Genomic DNA, 16,434 nt, shown 5'->3' on the forward strand with positions numbered 1-16,434 from the left:
ACACACACCGACACACACACACACACACCGACACAGACAGACACACACACACACACCGACACACACACACAGACATGCAGACACACACACACAGACACACACACACACACACCGACACAGACAGACACACACACACACACCGCGCCCGACAGACATGGCAGACACACACACACACACACACACACACACAGACACATACACACACACCGACACACACGCACAGACATGCAGACACACACACACACACACCGACACACACACACCGACACACACACACACATGCACAGACACGCACGCACACAGACACACACACTCACACACAGACATACAGACACACACAGACACAAAGACACACACGCACAGACACACACACACACAGGCACGCAGACACACACAGACACACACACACAGACACGCACACACTCACACACAGACATACAGACACACACAGAGACACACACACACACACACAGACACACACAGACATACATACAGACAGACACAGACACACGCACAGACATACAGACACACACACGCAGATACACCGCACATACATGTGCACACACACATGCACAAAGACACACACACACACACACATTGAGTTTTCAACCCCTGAAAGTTGTGGTTTTGCTGCGTTTGAACTCCGGCAGAGATCGAGAGGAGGAAGAAGAAAGAGGAGCTGCAGGAGGAAGACGAGTTTGAAGACCTGACCGGCGAGGCCGAGACGCTGCGGGAGCAAGAGCTGGAAAAGGTCAGTCGGTAACAGACACACACACACACACACACACACACACACACAGACACACACACAAACACACACACACACACGCAGTAATAACCAGGGCGGGGTATCATCAATGCCTTCCTGAATCCATTACATCTCCGATTCAATGCCCAGTTTGGATATGTTAGTTGGCTGATCTATGGATATGAAAGCTTCTACAGCTGTACAGGGTTCCCTCTGGCCTGCTGCATTACTAAAAGTACTAATGTTTACATTAAAGCAGTTACAGTAATCTGCAGGGGGAATGAGAGGGGGAAACGCCAGAGCAGGGGGGAATGAGAGTAATGACCAGGGGTAATGACTGACTGAATGACGGTTTCTGTGTCCGTGGTGAATCCAGATCAAGTCCAACCTGGGCCGGCTCATCCTGAAGGAGGAGAAGGAGAAGGCCGTTCACTTCCGGAGGAAGACCCAGTCGCTGCCCGACAGAACGCACCTGCACACCAGTAAGACTCCGCGCTCGCACGGCAGCCAATCACATTCCTTTCTGTTCTCACGCTTGCACGCCAGCCAATCACATTCCTTTCTGTTCTTAGGCTCGCACGCCAGCCAATCACATTCCTTTCTGTTCTCACGCTCGCACGCCAGCCAATCACATTCCTTTCTGTTCTCACGCTCGCACGCCAGCCAATCACATTCCTTTCTGTTCTCACGCTCGCACGCCAGCCAATCACATCTTTCGCTACTACCAGCCAATCACATTCCTTTTTCTCTCACGCCGCACGCCAGCCAATCACATTCCTTTCTGTTCTCACGCTCGCACGCCAGCCAATCACATTCCTTTCTGTTCTCACGCTCGCACGCCAGCCAATCACATTCCTTTCTGTTCTTAGGCTCGCACGCCAGCCAATCACATTCCTTTCTGTTCTCACGCTCGCACGCCAGCCAATCACATTCCTTTCTGTTCTCACGCTCGCACGCCAGCCAATCACATTCCTTTCTGTTCTCACGCTCGCACGCCAGCCAATCACATTCCTTTCTGTTCTCACGCTCGCACGCCAGCCAATCACATTCCTTTCTGTTCTCACGCTCGCACGCCAGCCAATCACATTCCTTTCTGTTCTTACGTCTCCCTGGTATGTGCTGGCTTCGTCGTGCGCCGTGCTTTGCGAGTAAAGGCCAACTGATGCAGCTGCGTTAAAATCGGTTTAAATGTAACTACACGTTGCAGCGACAGCCTAAATCCCTGATTTGTACGTGTGTTTTATTTTTATTTTATCAACCTGTGGCTAATGCGCTATGTACAGCGCGAGCTGTTTTTAAATGTGCTATAGAAATAAACTTTACTTACTTACTAGTCTGTATCCTTGACCTTCCAGTTCAGTGTTTGGTGTTTTAAGCCCCCAGCGTCGTCTTCCAGGCAGCGCTGCCTGGAAGGCATTAGGATTAGGCCGGTTACACACTGGCTGCGTGGCGTGAGCGTTTTTATTTCCGCTCCCGTGTTAACAGGTTAGAGCGTGCACACTGCCTGCATGACACGCACGTCTCCGGCGCGACTCGAGCAGCGGCGAAAAAAATGTGTGCCTGCTAGAAATAGGACCGACGCCTATTTTTCACGCGACACGCCAGCGTGTTGGAAGCGTTTCCAGGCAAACTAGAATAGGAAAAGATGTTTATATGTCATTTAGACACAAATACATATTAACAAATTACATGTTGATTTGATGTTTGAAAGTCTCGAGGTTTGAGCATCTTTCACCTGAGTTAAAATCGGTTTAAATGTAACTACACGTTGCAGCGACGCTAGTCTATATCTACATATTAAATGGTCTGGCCCCGGAGTATTTGTCTGAAATTTTAACTTTGCGGGAGCACAACCGGTCATTGCGTTCTTCAAATCAGCGAGTTTTAGAAGTGCCGAGGTCAAGGTATAAACAGGGGGGGGTGGAGGGTCAGGCTTTTGCAGTTGCTGCCCCCGAGACTCCGGTTACTGTACATACACACCGCCGCCGACTTGAGCTGCAAAGAAGCTCTGGCCGTCCTGTCGAGGACGCTTGTCAGAAAGTTCGGGGAAGCTTATTGACGCTTTGGCCGCTCTGACGTAGCAGCGTTCTTCGATCATGTTCAACACACGATTGAAGAAAAAGCTCAAGCAGCCACTGCACGGCCAGTACACTGACACTAGAGACCTTTTATAAATTACATATACAGTACAGACCAAACGTTTGGACACACCTTCTCATTCAATGCGACTATTTACATTGTAGATTCTCACTGAAGGCATCAAAACTATGAATGAACACATATGGAATTATGTACTTAACAAAAAAGTGTGAAATAACTGAAAACATGTCTTATATTTTAGATTCTTCAAAGTAGCCACCCTTTGCTTTTTTTGATAACTCTGCAAACCCTTGGTGTTCTCTCAATGAGCTTCATGAGGTAGTCACCTGAAATGGTTTTACCTTCACAGGTGTGCTTTGTCAGGGTTCATTAGTGGAATTATTTCCCTTATTAATAAAAAAGCATTGGTCCACACTGGAAAATAAGAATCCCACCACACAGGGCCAGATGTAAAGTTCAAGTAAAATATCTTTGACCGTCTTATAAAGTCTTCTCATTTACAGTTTGGTCGACATAAAGTCAGAAAAAGTCAGAAAAAAGTTCCTTATTGATCATAGAAAAACAAAATAGGAAAAAGGTAGCAAAAGGGACAGAAACATTGGGGAAAAAAAAAACGGCTTAAAAAAGCCCCCCCAAAAGTCGGAAAAGCACCAAAAAACACTGAAAAAGTGGCAAAACATTAAAAACGCGACAAAAACTTGGTGGGCCAAAATGTATTGTGGACCTAAATTGATATATGGACCAGATGAAAATATGCCAGGGGCCGGATTTGGCCCTCGGGCCTTGAGTTTGACTATCTGTCCAATCTGAGTCTTCTGTTGCACGACTAAAACTACTTCTGAACGTCCACATGTTCCACCAAAACAAGTTCCTTCCCGAGACTATTTAGCAGAGGCACCGTGGCTCCGTCCGGAGCTTAGCCCCGCCCACGATGATTGTGATTGGTTTAAAGAAATGCCAATAAACCAGAGCCCTGGGGCCTCGAGTTTGACACATGTGCCCTAGGTTCATTTTGCGCCGGAATTGTCCTTTAATGTTTCAGGATGGATCTGATCTCGTCTGTCTGTCTGTCTGTCTGTCTGTCTGTCTTTTCGTTCTTCTGCAGGTTTGTCAGCGAGCGCATCCAAGTCTCCTTCACGCGCCGGCATCGGCCTGACCCGAGTAAGTTCTGCAGATTCTGCACACGGTAACGCTTCATATGAAGGTCTTTGTACGGTGGCCGAGACAGTTCAACACAAACGCAAAACAGTTCTTGAAGAGGGAGCTGTCCCGTAGTCATGAACGGTCCGTGTAACGCTTATCGGTTCAATCTTCTAAAGACAAACAGACATTTGGAAAAAACGGAAAAATGGGTTAAAATATCAAATTTTTCATTTTTTTTTCCAGCTTGACAAATTAAAAAATTTGATCTTGAAACTGTTTTTCCAATTTTCTGTTTTTTATTCAAAGGATCAGAAATTGAGAAAATTACAAAATTGCATCTGAGCTCCAATTATTCATAATACTGCCGTGGTATTCTCTTCTAACCTGACTCCACCAGATGGATCGCTTCGCATTTGCTCGGCACATCCATCTGGGAACTTACCGTTGGAGAACTTTTGGGAAGGGGCGAAAATCCTGGTTAGCTGATTGGATAAACCATCTGTCTATCTACCACCTATAGTTGGTGATAGACGGGTCAAATCAACCAATCAGATCAGAGAAGCGTATGCAAATACAACCACAAGCCAGGCTACCCCTGCTGCTGCTGCTGCAGGCAGAGCATAACTCGTTAGCTCAGCAAGCTAGCAGCATGTCGGTAAAGGAGATTTGCCGTTTGTGTAACGAGAATTTAGGAATAAAAGACACCATTTCAGGTTCCTGGTCCATATTCCAAAAGAAGGATCCAAGAGGAAAAAGCATTAGCGAGCGGCTAACAGAATTAGGGCTACCGCTGTCTGAAAATACTGGTTAGCTGATTGGATAAACCATCTGTCTATCACCACCTATGTTGGTGATAGACAGATAGCTAGGCGAATACCATGGCAGTATTCTGAATAATTGGAGCTCAGACGCAATTTTGTAATTTTCTCAATTTCTGATCCTCTGAATAAAAAACTGAAAATTGGAAAAACAGGTTAAAGATCAAATTTTTGGAACCCATTTTTCTGTTTTTCCAAATGTCTGTCTGTGCTTAGAGAATTGAACTGATGAGCGTTACACTGACCATGAATGATCTTCCTGTTTCATGGTGACGTATGCATTAGTCTGTGTCGTTGTGTCTGTAGGCCTATTTTAAGTGTTAAAAATAGCATCATAAACACATGTATTGTTAGATTATAAAGACATTTATAAGCACTTATTAACAGTTAACTATGCTTTTTGCAGCTACCGCATCTAAAGCGAGAACAAAGCCTTGTTAGGGTTAATAAATCCTTTATTAAATATTATTTTACTGGGTTTTATTCCAGCCCTCATGTCCTCCCCTCTCTCTTTAAATATCCTTTAAGAGAAGCGTTAATACGTGTATAATAGTTTGCATTTGTTTGCAGATGCAGTCTGCAGAGTTCTCTACGGACGGAGATAAAGGACTGACAGGTAGGACTCCTCCGGGGAAAGTTACAAAGAATACATCACGAATAACGGAAACACAGACATCTTCTGCAAAGAGCTGCGTTTCTGCCGCATCGGTGCAGATAAACCCTTAACTTAAAGCCCTTATCGTTATAAGATAAACAGATAAACCCTTAACTTAAAGCCCTTATCGTTATAAGATAAACAGATAAACCCTTAACTTAAAGCCCTTATCGTTATAAGATAAACAGATAAACCCTTAACTTAAAGCCCTTATCGTTATAAGATAAACAGATAAACCCTTAACTTAAAGCCCTTATCGTTATAAGATAAACAGATAAACCCTTAACTTAAAGCCCTTATCGTTATAAGATAAACAGATAAACCCTTAACTTTTTTAAACACATAAAAAAACTAAAAACAGGCGATAGACTCATTTCTGACTGCCAGTTAAAGAGATTGCTTTTTAGTTTATTCCCCCTGCTTCCAGTCCTTATGCACAGCTAACACACACACACACACACACACACACACACACAGAAACACACAGAGACACACACACATACAGAGACACATACACATACAGAGACACATACATACAGAGAGACACACACACACACGCACACAGACACACACAGAGACACACACACACAGAAACATACAGAGAGACACACACACGCACACAGAGACACACAGAGACACACACACACACATACATACAGAGACACACACACACACACACACACACACATACAGAGACACATACATACAGAGACACACACACACACACACACACACACACACACACAGGGAGTGTAACCTAGTGATGGCGAGATGAACACCACCTGCTGGTCAAAGAGTGTAAAACAGTCAGATATGTTTCAGATCATCGGTCATATACACAGTATCAGAGAGCGTTTATTAGTATTATCTGTCATATACACAGTATCAGAGAGCGTTTATTAGTATTATCTGTCATATACACAGTATCAGAGACCATTTATTAGTATTATCTGTCATATACACAGTATCAGAGACTGTTTATTAGTATTATCTGTCATATACACAGTATCAGAGACAGTTTATTAGTATTATCTGTGATATACAGAGTATCAGAGAGTGTTTATTAGTATTATCTGTCATATACACAGTATCAGAGACCATTTATTAGTATTATCTGTGATATACACAGTATCAGAGACCATTTATTAGTATTATCTGTCATATACACAGTATCAGAGACCGTTTATTAGTATTATCTGTCATATACACAGTATCAGAGACCGTTTATTAGTATTATCTGTCATATACACAGTATCAGAGACCATTTATTAGTATTATCTGTCATATACACAGTATCAGAGACCGTTTATTAGTATTATCTGTGATATACACAGTATCAGAGACCATTTATTAGTATTATCTGTCATATACACAGTATCAGAGAGCGTTTATTAGTATTATCTGTCATATACACAGTATCAGAGAGCGTTTATTAGTATTATCTGTGATATACACAGTATCAGAGACTGTTTATTAGTATTATCTGTGATATACACAGTATCAGAGACTGTTTATTAGTATTATCTGTCATATACACAGTATCAGAGAGCGTTTATTAGTATTATCTGTGATATACACAGTATCAGAGACTGTTTATTAGTATTATCTGTGATATACACAGTATCAGAGACTGTTTATTAGTATTATCTGTCATATACACAGTATCAGAGAGCGTTTATTAGTATTATCTGTCATATACACAGTATCAGAGACCGTTTATTAGTATTATCTGTGATATACACAGTATCAGAGACCATTTATTAGTATTATCTGTCATATACACAGTATCAGAGACCATTTATTAGTATTATCTGTCATATACACAGTATCAGAGACTGTTTATTAGTATTATCTGTCATATACACAGTATCAGAGAGCGTTTATTAGTATTATCTGTGATATAACAGTATCAGAGACTGTTTATTAGTATTATCTGTCATATATACATATCAGACTGTATTAGTATTATTGATATACACAGTACAGAACTGTTTATTAGTATTATCTGTCATATACACAGTATCAGAACGTTTATTAGTATTATCTGATATACACAGTATCAGAGCTGTTTATTAGTATTATCTGTCATATACACAGTATCAGAACGGTTATTAGTATTATCTGATATACACAGTATCAGAGACGTTTATTAGTATTATCTGTCATATATACAGTATCAGAGACCTTTATTAGTATTTGATATACACAGTATAGAGACCTTTATAGTATTATCTATATAACAGTAAGAGACTTTATTAGTATTATCTTGATATACACAGTATCAGAGACCGTTTATTAGTATTATCTTATATACACAGTATCAGAGACCTTTATTAGTATTATCTGTATATACACATAACTATAGTATAATATACACATATCAGAACCATTTATTAGTATTATCTGTCATATACACAGTATCAGAGACTGTTATTAGTATTATCTGTCATATACAAGTACAAAGCGTTTATAGTATATCTGTGATATACACAGTATCAGATTTATTATTATATACAGTATCAGAATGTTTATTAGTATTATCTGTAATACAAGTATCAGAGACTGTTTATTAGTATTATCTGTCATATACACAGTATCAGAGACTGTTTATTAGTATTATCTGTGATATACACGTCAGAGACTGTTATTAGTATTACTGTCATATACACAGTATCAAGACCTTTATTAGTATTATTGCGATATACACAGTATCAGAGACCGTTTATTAGTATTATCTGTCATATATACAGTATCAGAGACCGTTTATTAGTATTATCTGCGATATACACAGTATCAGAGACCGTTTATTAGTATTATCTGCGATATACACAGTATCAGAGACCATTTATTAGTATTATCTGTGATATACACAGTATCAGAGACCGTTTATTAGTATTATCTTTCATATACACAGTATCAGAGACCGTTTATTAGTATTATCTGTGATATACACAGTATCAGAGACCATTTATTAGTATTATCTGTCATATACACAGTATCAGAGACCGTTTATTAGTATTATCTGTCATATACACAGTATCAGAGACCGTTTATTAGTATTATCTGTCATATACATGGTTCCTTTTCAAGAAGTGGATATTTTTTAAGTTTTTCCCTCATTTTTGTATTTAATTATGAGTGTAAAATACTTCTTTTTGGTGACTTTTATGCACTAAATTGTGCTGGATTAGCTCATCTGCTGGTATATTAACCAGCACCAAAAAGATTTACTACCACCTTTTATATCCACACACACACACACACACACACACACACACACACACACACACACACACACACACACACACACACACACACACACACACACACACACACACACACACACACACACACACACACACACACACACACACACACACACACACACACACACACACACACACACACACACAGGGGATGATTCCCAGGCAAGTTCTGCGGTTAAGATTTCTCAGCAGATTTATGGACAGATATCTCCATTCATGATGTATAAAGACATCCTGAGTCACACTGAATCTGTAAAGGTGTGTTTCACGTGTGTGTGTTCAGACCTGACCGAGTCATGACTCAGAGGAGAATCACCTCACGCCTCCGTTACATGGCGTTACAGTATTTCTTATTTAATTTAAGACTTTTGTTCACACTTTTCAATCACATTTTGGGAGCATGAAACCCCTTCTGATAGGACTTTAAATCTGCTGCTCTCATCTCACTCTCTCTTCTGTCGTCGTGTCTCTGCAGCTGCTCAGGTAAGCAAGATGTCTCGTCACAATGTGTCTGTGTGCGTGTGTATGTGTGTGTGTGTTTGTGTGGGGAGGTATATGTGTGTGTGTGTGTGTGTGTGTGTGTGTGTGTGTGTGTGTGTGCGTGCGTGTGTGGCACGTGCATGACACCTGCCGTCTTACTGAACAACTGCAAGTCTGCTCTAACTCACCTGCACTCAGCTTCAGTTTCTGCACGACTGTGTGTATGCGTGCGTGTGCGTGCGCGTGTGTGTGTGTGTGTGTGTGTGTGTGTGCTACAGCTGCATCTTTACACTATCACCACGCACCGATTTCTAACCTTGCTTTCTTCGGCTCTGCATCACTGTGACAGTGTTTGTGTCTAACGGATTGTTCAGGACTATCTTTCATAATATTTTTTTTTTTTTTTTTTTTTTTTTTTTTTTTTTTTTTTTTTCGTGTGTGTGTGTGTGTGTGTGTGTGTGCAGAACGGAGAAGCTCGGAGGGAGAGGATGGACAGAGGAAACTCTCTGCCAAGTATCCTGGAGCAGAAGGTGAGCTAAGCCCTGAATCATAACCTATTTTCATAATATATTTAATTTTTTTACCTGCAATCACAAAGCATCTCTTCTCATTTTAAGACACATTCAGAAGTAAATTCTTTTGTGCACGGTCCTTGATTTTTTAAAGACCTGAGCCCTATTCACACAGCCGCCCGGTGATGTAACAGCTCCTGATATTATAGCGATATATCGTGATATGAGACTAGATATTGCCTAAGATTTTGGATATCGTAATATCCTGATATGACATGAGTGTGTTTTCCTGGTTTTATAGGCTGCATTACAGTAAAGTGATGTACTTTTCTGAACTTACAAGACTGTTCTAGCTGTTCTATTATTTGCCTTTACCCACTCAGTCATTACATCCACATTACTGATTATTTATCTAAAATCTAAGTGTGAAGATATTTTGTTAAAGCACCAATTATCAACCCTAGAATATCGCCGCAATATCGATATCGAGGTATTTGGTCAGGAATATCGTGATATCTGGTTTTCTCCCCATCGCCCAGCCCTACTCCTGATGTTTGTCTGTTTTCTGTTTCCAGATCTATCCGTATGAAGCGCTGCTCGTGACCCACAGAGGGCGCTGTAAGCTGCCGCCCGGGGTCGACCGCACTCGCCTGGAGGTATGATCAGTCTGCATGTGTCGGCCTGCGTCAATAATGACTCACGCATCAATTATCCCTCCGCGGCTGGATTTATCAGAGCAGAAAACAAGTCCTAACTGCCCAAAAAAACCTCTTGTCTGTGTCTCTTGAGTCAAAGCATTTTAAAGAACTTGTGAAAGTACTTCCATCTGTGCTGAGTAACCGAGCACATCTACTTAACCCTCCAACATTTCAGACATTTTGGGTTTCTTTCAACCAACTTGTCAAAGAAAATAACTTGGATGGTTCCCTACAACGCTCTTCACAAGTAAATGAAATGAACAGTTCACTTTTTTTATTGAATTTGGGTGTTTTGACAAAAGAATTTGGAAAATAAAGTGACAAAATTGTTGGAAAAAGCTTAAAAAATGCCAGGAAAAAAATCAAAATGTCAGTACTAGTGCCTACCCACGTGAAGCGATTCCTTCTGAGTGAACACAGTGAATCTGAGTAGCCTGGTGAGAGCGTTTATCCAATCAGCTAACCAGGATTTTCAGACAGCGGTAGCCCTAATTCTGTTAGCCGCTCGCTAATGCTTTTTCCTCTTGGATCCTTCTTTTGGAGTATGGACCAGGAACCTGAAATGGGGCCTTTTATTCCTAAATTCTCGTTACACAAACGGCAAATATCCTTTACCGACATGCTGCTAGCTTGCTGAGCTAACGAGTTATGCTTTGCCTGCAGCAGCAGCAGCAGGGGTTAGCCTGGCTTGTGGTTGTATTTGCATACGCTTCGTTGATCTGATTGGTTGATTTGGCCCGTCTATCACCAACATAGGTGATAGACAGATGATTTATCCAATCAGCTAACCAGGATTTTCTCCTCTTCCCAAAAGTTCTCCAATGGAAAGTTCCCAGATGGATATGCCGAGCAAATGCGAAGCGATCCATCTGGTGGAGTCAGGTTAGAATCTGACTGCAGTAGATGTGAAAGAAATGCATAAAAGTTGTGCTAATTCAGCCACTGCACACATACCTCGGTTTATTTCCGGTGAAGTCCACACAGATCTATGTTGCTACATAGTCATTACTATGGACATAACCACGGCAATTCGTGACCATCGTTTATTTGGTGGAAAAAAATACGTTTTGGAATATTGGATTGTATGAGTTCGACAATCGACTTGTGTGGACTTCGCCAGCAAACACCAGAACTAAACAGAGGTATGTGTCTACTGGCTAAATTAGCACAACTTTTATGCATTTCTTTCACATCTGCAGCAGTCAGATTCAGTGTTCAAGGAATCCCTTCACATGGCTAGGCACTTGTAATGACATCTCCAACATGTTAAGAGGCTAAAAATCCCATTTTAAAACCTGCCCTGTTTCAGCCTCCTGGGTGCTAACGCTAGCAGGAGGAAAACACGGAGTAGGCAGCAGCGATTGTTTTCGTTTTTCTCGCTACTGACAGCTCTACGTGACCACAAACGACAGAGCTACGTGTTGAAATCGATCAGAATTCTCCTTTAAATTGGTGACATTTTTCAAAATGAATCTAGTTGTAGTCTTGCAATGTGTGACACCTGCAAGATCCCCAGTCTCTACATATTATGTCTTTGTGAGATGATGTCAGACTTCAGTCTGTTCAAAGTAGAGGGTCACAATTTTTCGGGACTCCCACGGGTTACGTGCTGCAGAGGAGCTGCTCTCGCTCCCTCGGGCCATCGCTGCAGCTGTACACACACACACACACACACACACACACACACACACACACACACACACACACACACACACACACACACAGAGTCTGATAACTTTAGACAACATAGGGAACGGGATGGGATACAGGAGTCTTTCTCTCTGGATTTTGCAGGAAAGGATTTTTTTGGGGGGCAGTCATGTGATCGGGATGTGACTGGAGTATTTTCGTGGGCTCGGGTATGGGTGGGAGCGACAATTGATTCCCGTGTCACCCTCTAGTTCAAAGTCTTCCAGTGTTTGGTAGGCGTTACTCGATGTTTTTGTGTTTTTTTGTGGCACCAATGTGCTTCCATACCTTCTGTTATGTTTTCTGAATGGTTCTTCTTCCACTCCTTCTTCTTCTGCTTCTTCTTCCACTCCTTCTTCTTCTGCTTCTGCTTCTGCTTCTTCTTCTTCTCACAGAGGCATCTGTCCACGGAGCAGTTTGAGGAGATCTTCGGGATGCCGATCGGCGAGTTCGACCGCCTCTCGCTGTGGAGACGAAACGAACTCAAGAAGAAAGCCTCGCTCTTCTAACAGGAAGTGACCTCGCTGCCCGCGCAGATAACTTTTGATGAACCGCCTGCTTTTTGGGAAAAAGGAAGGAGAGAAAAAAACAACATCAAATGTGAAAAAACCCCACAAAACATGTCCGCCATCTAACTAACCAATCACGTCGCTGGACCGACCCTTTACTAACGGATGCACTGACACTCAGACATGTTACCTGTGCTGCACTTATAACTGCCCCCCCCCACCCCCACCCGCTCGTTACGTGTCCGCCCGTCATCACCATCATCATCATCATCATCACACAGTTTGTTTCTCTGAGCTCCAGAGGTCTGCGGCAGGACGTCAGACGTTAGCACATTAGCACATTAGCCAAACATATTAATAACACGCCCACTTTTAAGGACATTTCACGCATCATGTTGAAGCATTTTAAGTTTTTCCTGTGTCATTTAAAGCCTCGTTCTCATCCCCAACTCGTCTGGTTTAAACAACAATGTCAAACTAAACTATTTGGTTAAAAGGAACACACCGACTTATCGGTACTTTGTCTTATTCAGCGTATCCCCAGAGTTAGAGAAGTCCATACATACCCTTCTCATCTCTGTGCGTGTCCTAACAGTGTCTGATGCACCCATCGCTAGCCTAGCTTAGCACACATCCTGGAGGTAACTGGCTCCATCTAGCCTAGCTTAGCCTAGCACAGATCCTGGAGGTAACCGGCTCCATCTAGCCTAGCTTAGCACACATCCTGGAGGTAACAGGCTCCATCTAGCCTAGTTTAGCACAGATCCTGGAGGTAACCGGCTCCATCTAGCCTAGCTTAGCACAGATCCTGGAGGTAACCGGCTCCATCTAGCCTAGCTTAGCACACATCCTGGAGGTAACAGGCTCCATCTAGCCTAGTTTAGCACAGATCCTGGAGGTAACCGGCTCCATCTAGCCTAGCTTAGCACAGATCCTGGAGGTAACCGGCTCCATCTAGCCTAGCACAGATCCTGGAGGTAACCGGCTCCATCTAGCCTAGCACAGATCCTGGAGGTAACCGGCTCCATCTAGCCTAGCTTAGCACAGATCCTGGAGGTAACCGGCTCCATCTAGCCTAGCTTAGCACAGATCCTGGTGGTAACCGGCTCCATCTAGCCTAGCTTAGCACAGATCCTGGAGGTAAACGGCTCCATCTAGCCTACTGCTCCCAATAAGTGACAAAATAACACCAACATGTTCCTATTTCCATGTTGTGATTTGTAGAGTCACAGCGTGTACAGATAACAAGGTCACATGACACACAGGCATCTTCTAACCGTATACATACTGGGGACTATATTCTCAGGAGGCGAAGCACTGCTACTCTCTGCTCGGGGCTTCTCAGGTGCTGCGAGCAAATCCCTCCGCCCAAAAATACCACGTGAAAAACGAAATAAAAACGTGAGAAGTTTGCGTGTTATTGAGCAGCTGTCGAACTCTTTTGGTGTCTTGAAGCTGGGTCACTTTTTTATTTATTTATTTTTTTTTTGCAGGGATACCCTACGACTACCGACCAAAAAAAAAAAATAAATCTTGCAAAGAATCATTCCTACAGGATCCTGACAGGGACAAAAGTCACGAGTTTATTTATAATAAAGTGACTTTTTTTTAAATATTTATAATTAAATATAACGACTGCCATTAGAAGACGGATTACGTCTCAAGACTAAAAGAATGTGATTATGGGATGTTCAATCTGCTTCTTTTATAGAGACTCTGGCTCTACACTGACCACCTTTAACTGAAATTAAAGGGGCGCTATGCAGTTTTGGCCATTTCTTCGTTGTTTTCCAGTTATTTCTTGATATTTGGCAACACTGTCCTAAAAACTCGTTGCCGACTCTCCCCCCCCCATCTTCTCTCTCTGGTCATGTGCATTTGTTTTCAAAGAAGCCAGCGAACGCAAGGAGCCATGTCCAATAAGAACACACAGAACCATGTCCAATAAGAACACACAGAACCATGTCCAATAAGAACACACAGAGCCATGTCCAATAAGAACACACAGAGCCATGTCCACTGAGGTAGACTAGCTGTCCACTGAGGTAAACAGCTAGCTAGTAAGCCCGTAACAGACAGCGATCATAATAAAAACCTTTACAGACAATAGCAAACATCGTGAGGTCACAATAACAAGAAATACAAAGATTAAACTGAGTTTATCCCAAAGATACTTACCATTGCAACAGCCAGAACGCCAGGTCAGCATCGGATTTGCAGGCTTCCGTTTGTCTCCGTTCTCGCCATTCGGAAACTACAGCTCCGATGTTTCCTCGTGTCTGACTCCTCTCTCGGTCAGTCTGCCGTTTCCTCTTCCTCTGTTCCTCCGACGAGGCTTTCTGCTTCTTCTTAGCCGGCTCAGCCATGACGATAGTGTGATAAACTCCATCGCTACCTTGTTCTTATAGCTGGCCGGTTCCTGTGTGTGTGCAGTGCCGTGAAGCGATTCGTTACATGGCGAGACCTGATATCACACCATACTTCATGAGACCTGATATCATGCCATACTTCATGAGACCTGATATCATGCCATACTTCCTGACGCTGTGACCTGATATCATGCCATACTTCATGAGACCTGATATCATGCCATACTTCCTGACGCTGTGACCTGATATCATGCCATACTTCCTGAGACCTGATATCATGCCATACTTCCTGACCCAGAGACCTGATATCATGCCATACTTCATGAGACCTGATATCATGCCATACTTCCTGAGACCTGATATCATGCCATACTTCCTGACGCTGAGACCTGATATCATGCCATACTTCCTGACGCTGTGACCTGATATCATGCCATACTTCCTGAGACCTGATATCATGCCATACTTCCTGACCCAGAGACCTGATATCATGCCATACTTCCTGACGCTGAGACCTGATATCATGCCATACTTCCTGACGCTGAGACCTGATATCATGCCATACTTCCTGACGCTGTGACCTGATATCATGCCATACTTCCTGACCCAGAGACCTGATATCATGCCATACTTCCTGACCCAGAGACCTGATATCATGCCATACTTCCTGACGCTGTGACCTGATATCATGCCATACTTCCTGACGCTGTGACCTGATATCATGCCATACTTCCTGACGCTGAGACCTGATATCATGCCATACTTCCTGACCCAGAGACCTGATATCATGCCATACTTCCTGACGCTGTGACCTGATATCATGCCATACTTCCTGACCCAGAGACCTGATATCATGCCATACTTCCTGACGCTGAGACCTGATATCATGCCATACTTCCTGACGCTGTGACCTGATATCATGCCATACTTCCTGACCCAGAGACCTGATATCATGCCATACTTCCTGACGCTGTGACCTGATATCATGCCATACTTCCTGACGCTGTGACCTGATATCATGCCATACTTCCTAACGCTGTGACCTGATATCATGCCATACTTCCTGACGCTGAGACCTGATATCATGCCATACTTCATGACGCTGAGACCTGATATCATGCCATACTTCCTGACGCTGAGACCTGATATCATGCCATACTTCCTGACGCTGAGACCTGATATCATGCCATACTTCCTGACGCTGAGACCTGATATCATGCCATACTTCCTGACGCTGAGACCTGATATCATGCCATACTTCATGACGCTGAGACCTGATATCACGCCATACTTCCTGACGCTGAGACCTGATATCATGCCATACTTCATGACGCTGAGACCTGATATCATGCCATACTTCCTGACCCAGAGACCTGATATCATGCCATACTTCCTGACCCAGAGACCTGATATCATGCCATACTTCCTGACCCAGAGACCTGATATC

General features: G+C 42.8%; 1 protein-coding gene across 5 annotated transcripts in view; it reads left to right on the forward strand.

Moving 5' to 3' along the window:
- dmtn (dematin actin binding protein) overlaps nucleotides 1-13,305 on the forward strand; it is a 36,469-nt gene extending 23,164 nt beyond the window's left edge. For 3 of the 5 annotated variants that reach the window (XM_039779121.1, XM_039779122.1, XM_039779124.1), the window contains 8 exons: nucleotides 651-751; nucleotides 1,125-1,230; nucleotides 3,954-4,009; nucleotides 5,380-5,425; nucleotides 9,206-9,213; nucleotides 9,675-9,740; nucleotides 10,298-10,378; nucleotides 12,505-13,305. In XM_039779121.1, the coding sequence (XP_039635055.1) occupies nucleotides 651-751; nucleotides 1,125-1,230; nucleotides 3,954-4,009; nucleotides 5,380-5,425; nucleotides 9,206-9,213; nucleotides 9,675-9,740; nucleotides 10,298-10,378; nucleotides 12,505-12,618 (578 nt within the window). In that variant the 3' untranslated portion in view covers nucleotides 12,619-13,305. Of the gene's footprint in view, nucleotides 1-650; nucleotides 752-1,124; nucleotides 1,231-3,953; nucleotides 4,010-5,379; nucleotides 5,524-5,566; nucleotides 5,767-9,205; nucleotides 9,214-9,674; nucleotides 9,741-10,297; nucleotides 10,379-12,504 lie in introns of those variants that run through there. The other 2 variants (XR_005636627.1, XM_039779123.1) reach the window with 2 other exon arrangements.
- The last annotated feature ends 3,129 nt before the right edge of the window (nucleotides 13,306-16,434 follow it).

This window comes from Perca fluviatilis, chromosome 17 (assembly GCF_010015445.1).
Source record: "Perca fluviatilis chromosome 17, GENO_Pfluv_1.0, whole genome shotgun sequence".
Lineage (NCBI taxonomy): Eukaryota > Metazoa > Chordata > Actinopteri > Perciformes > Percidae > Perca > Perca fluviatilis.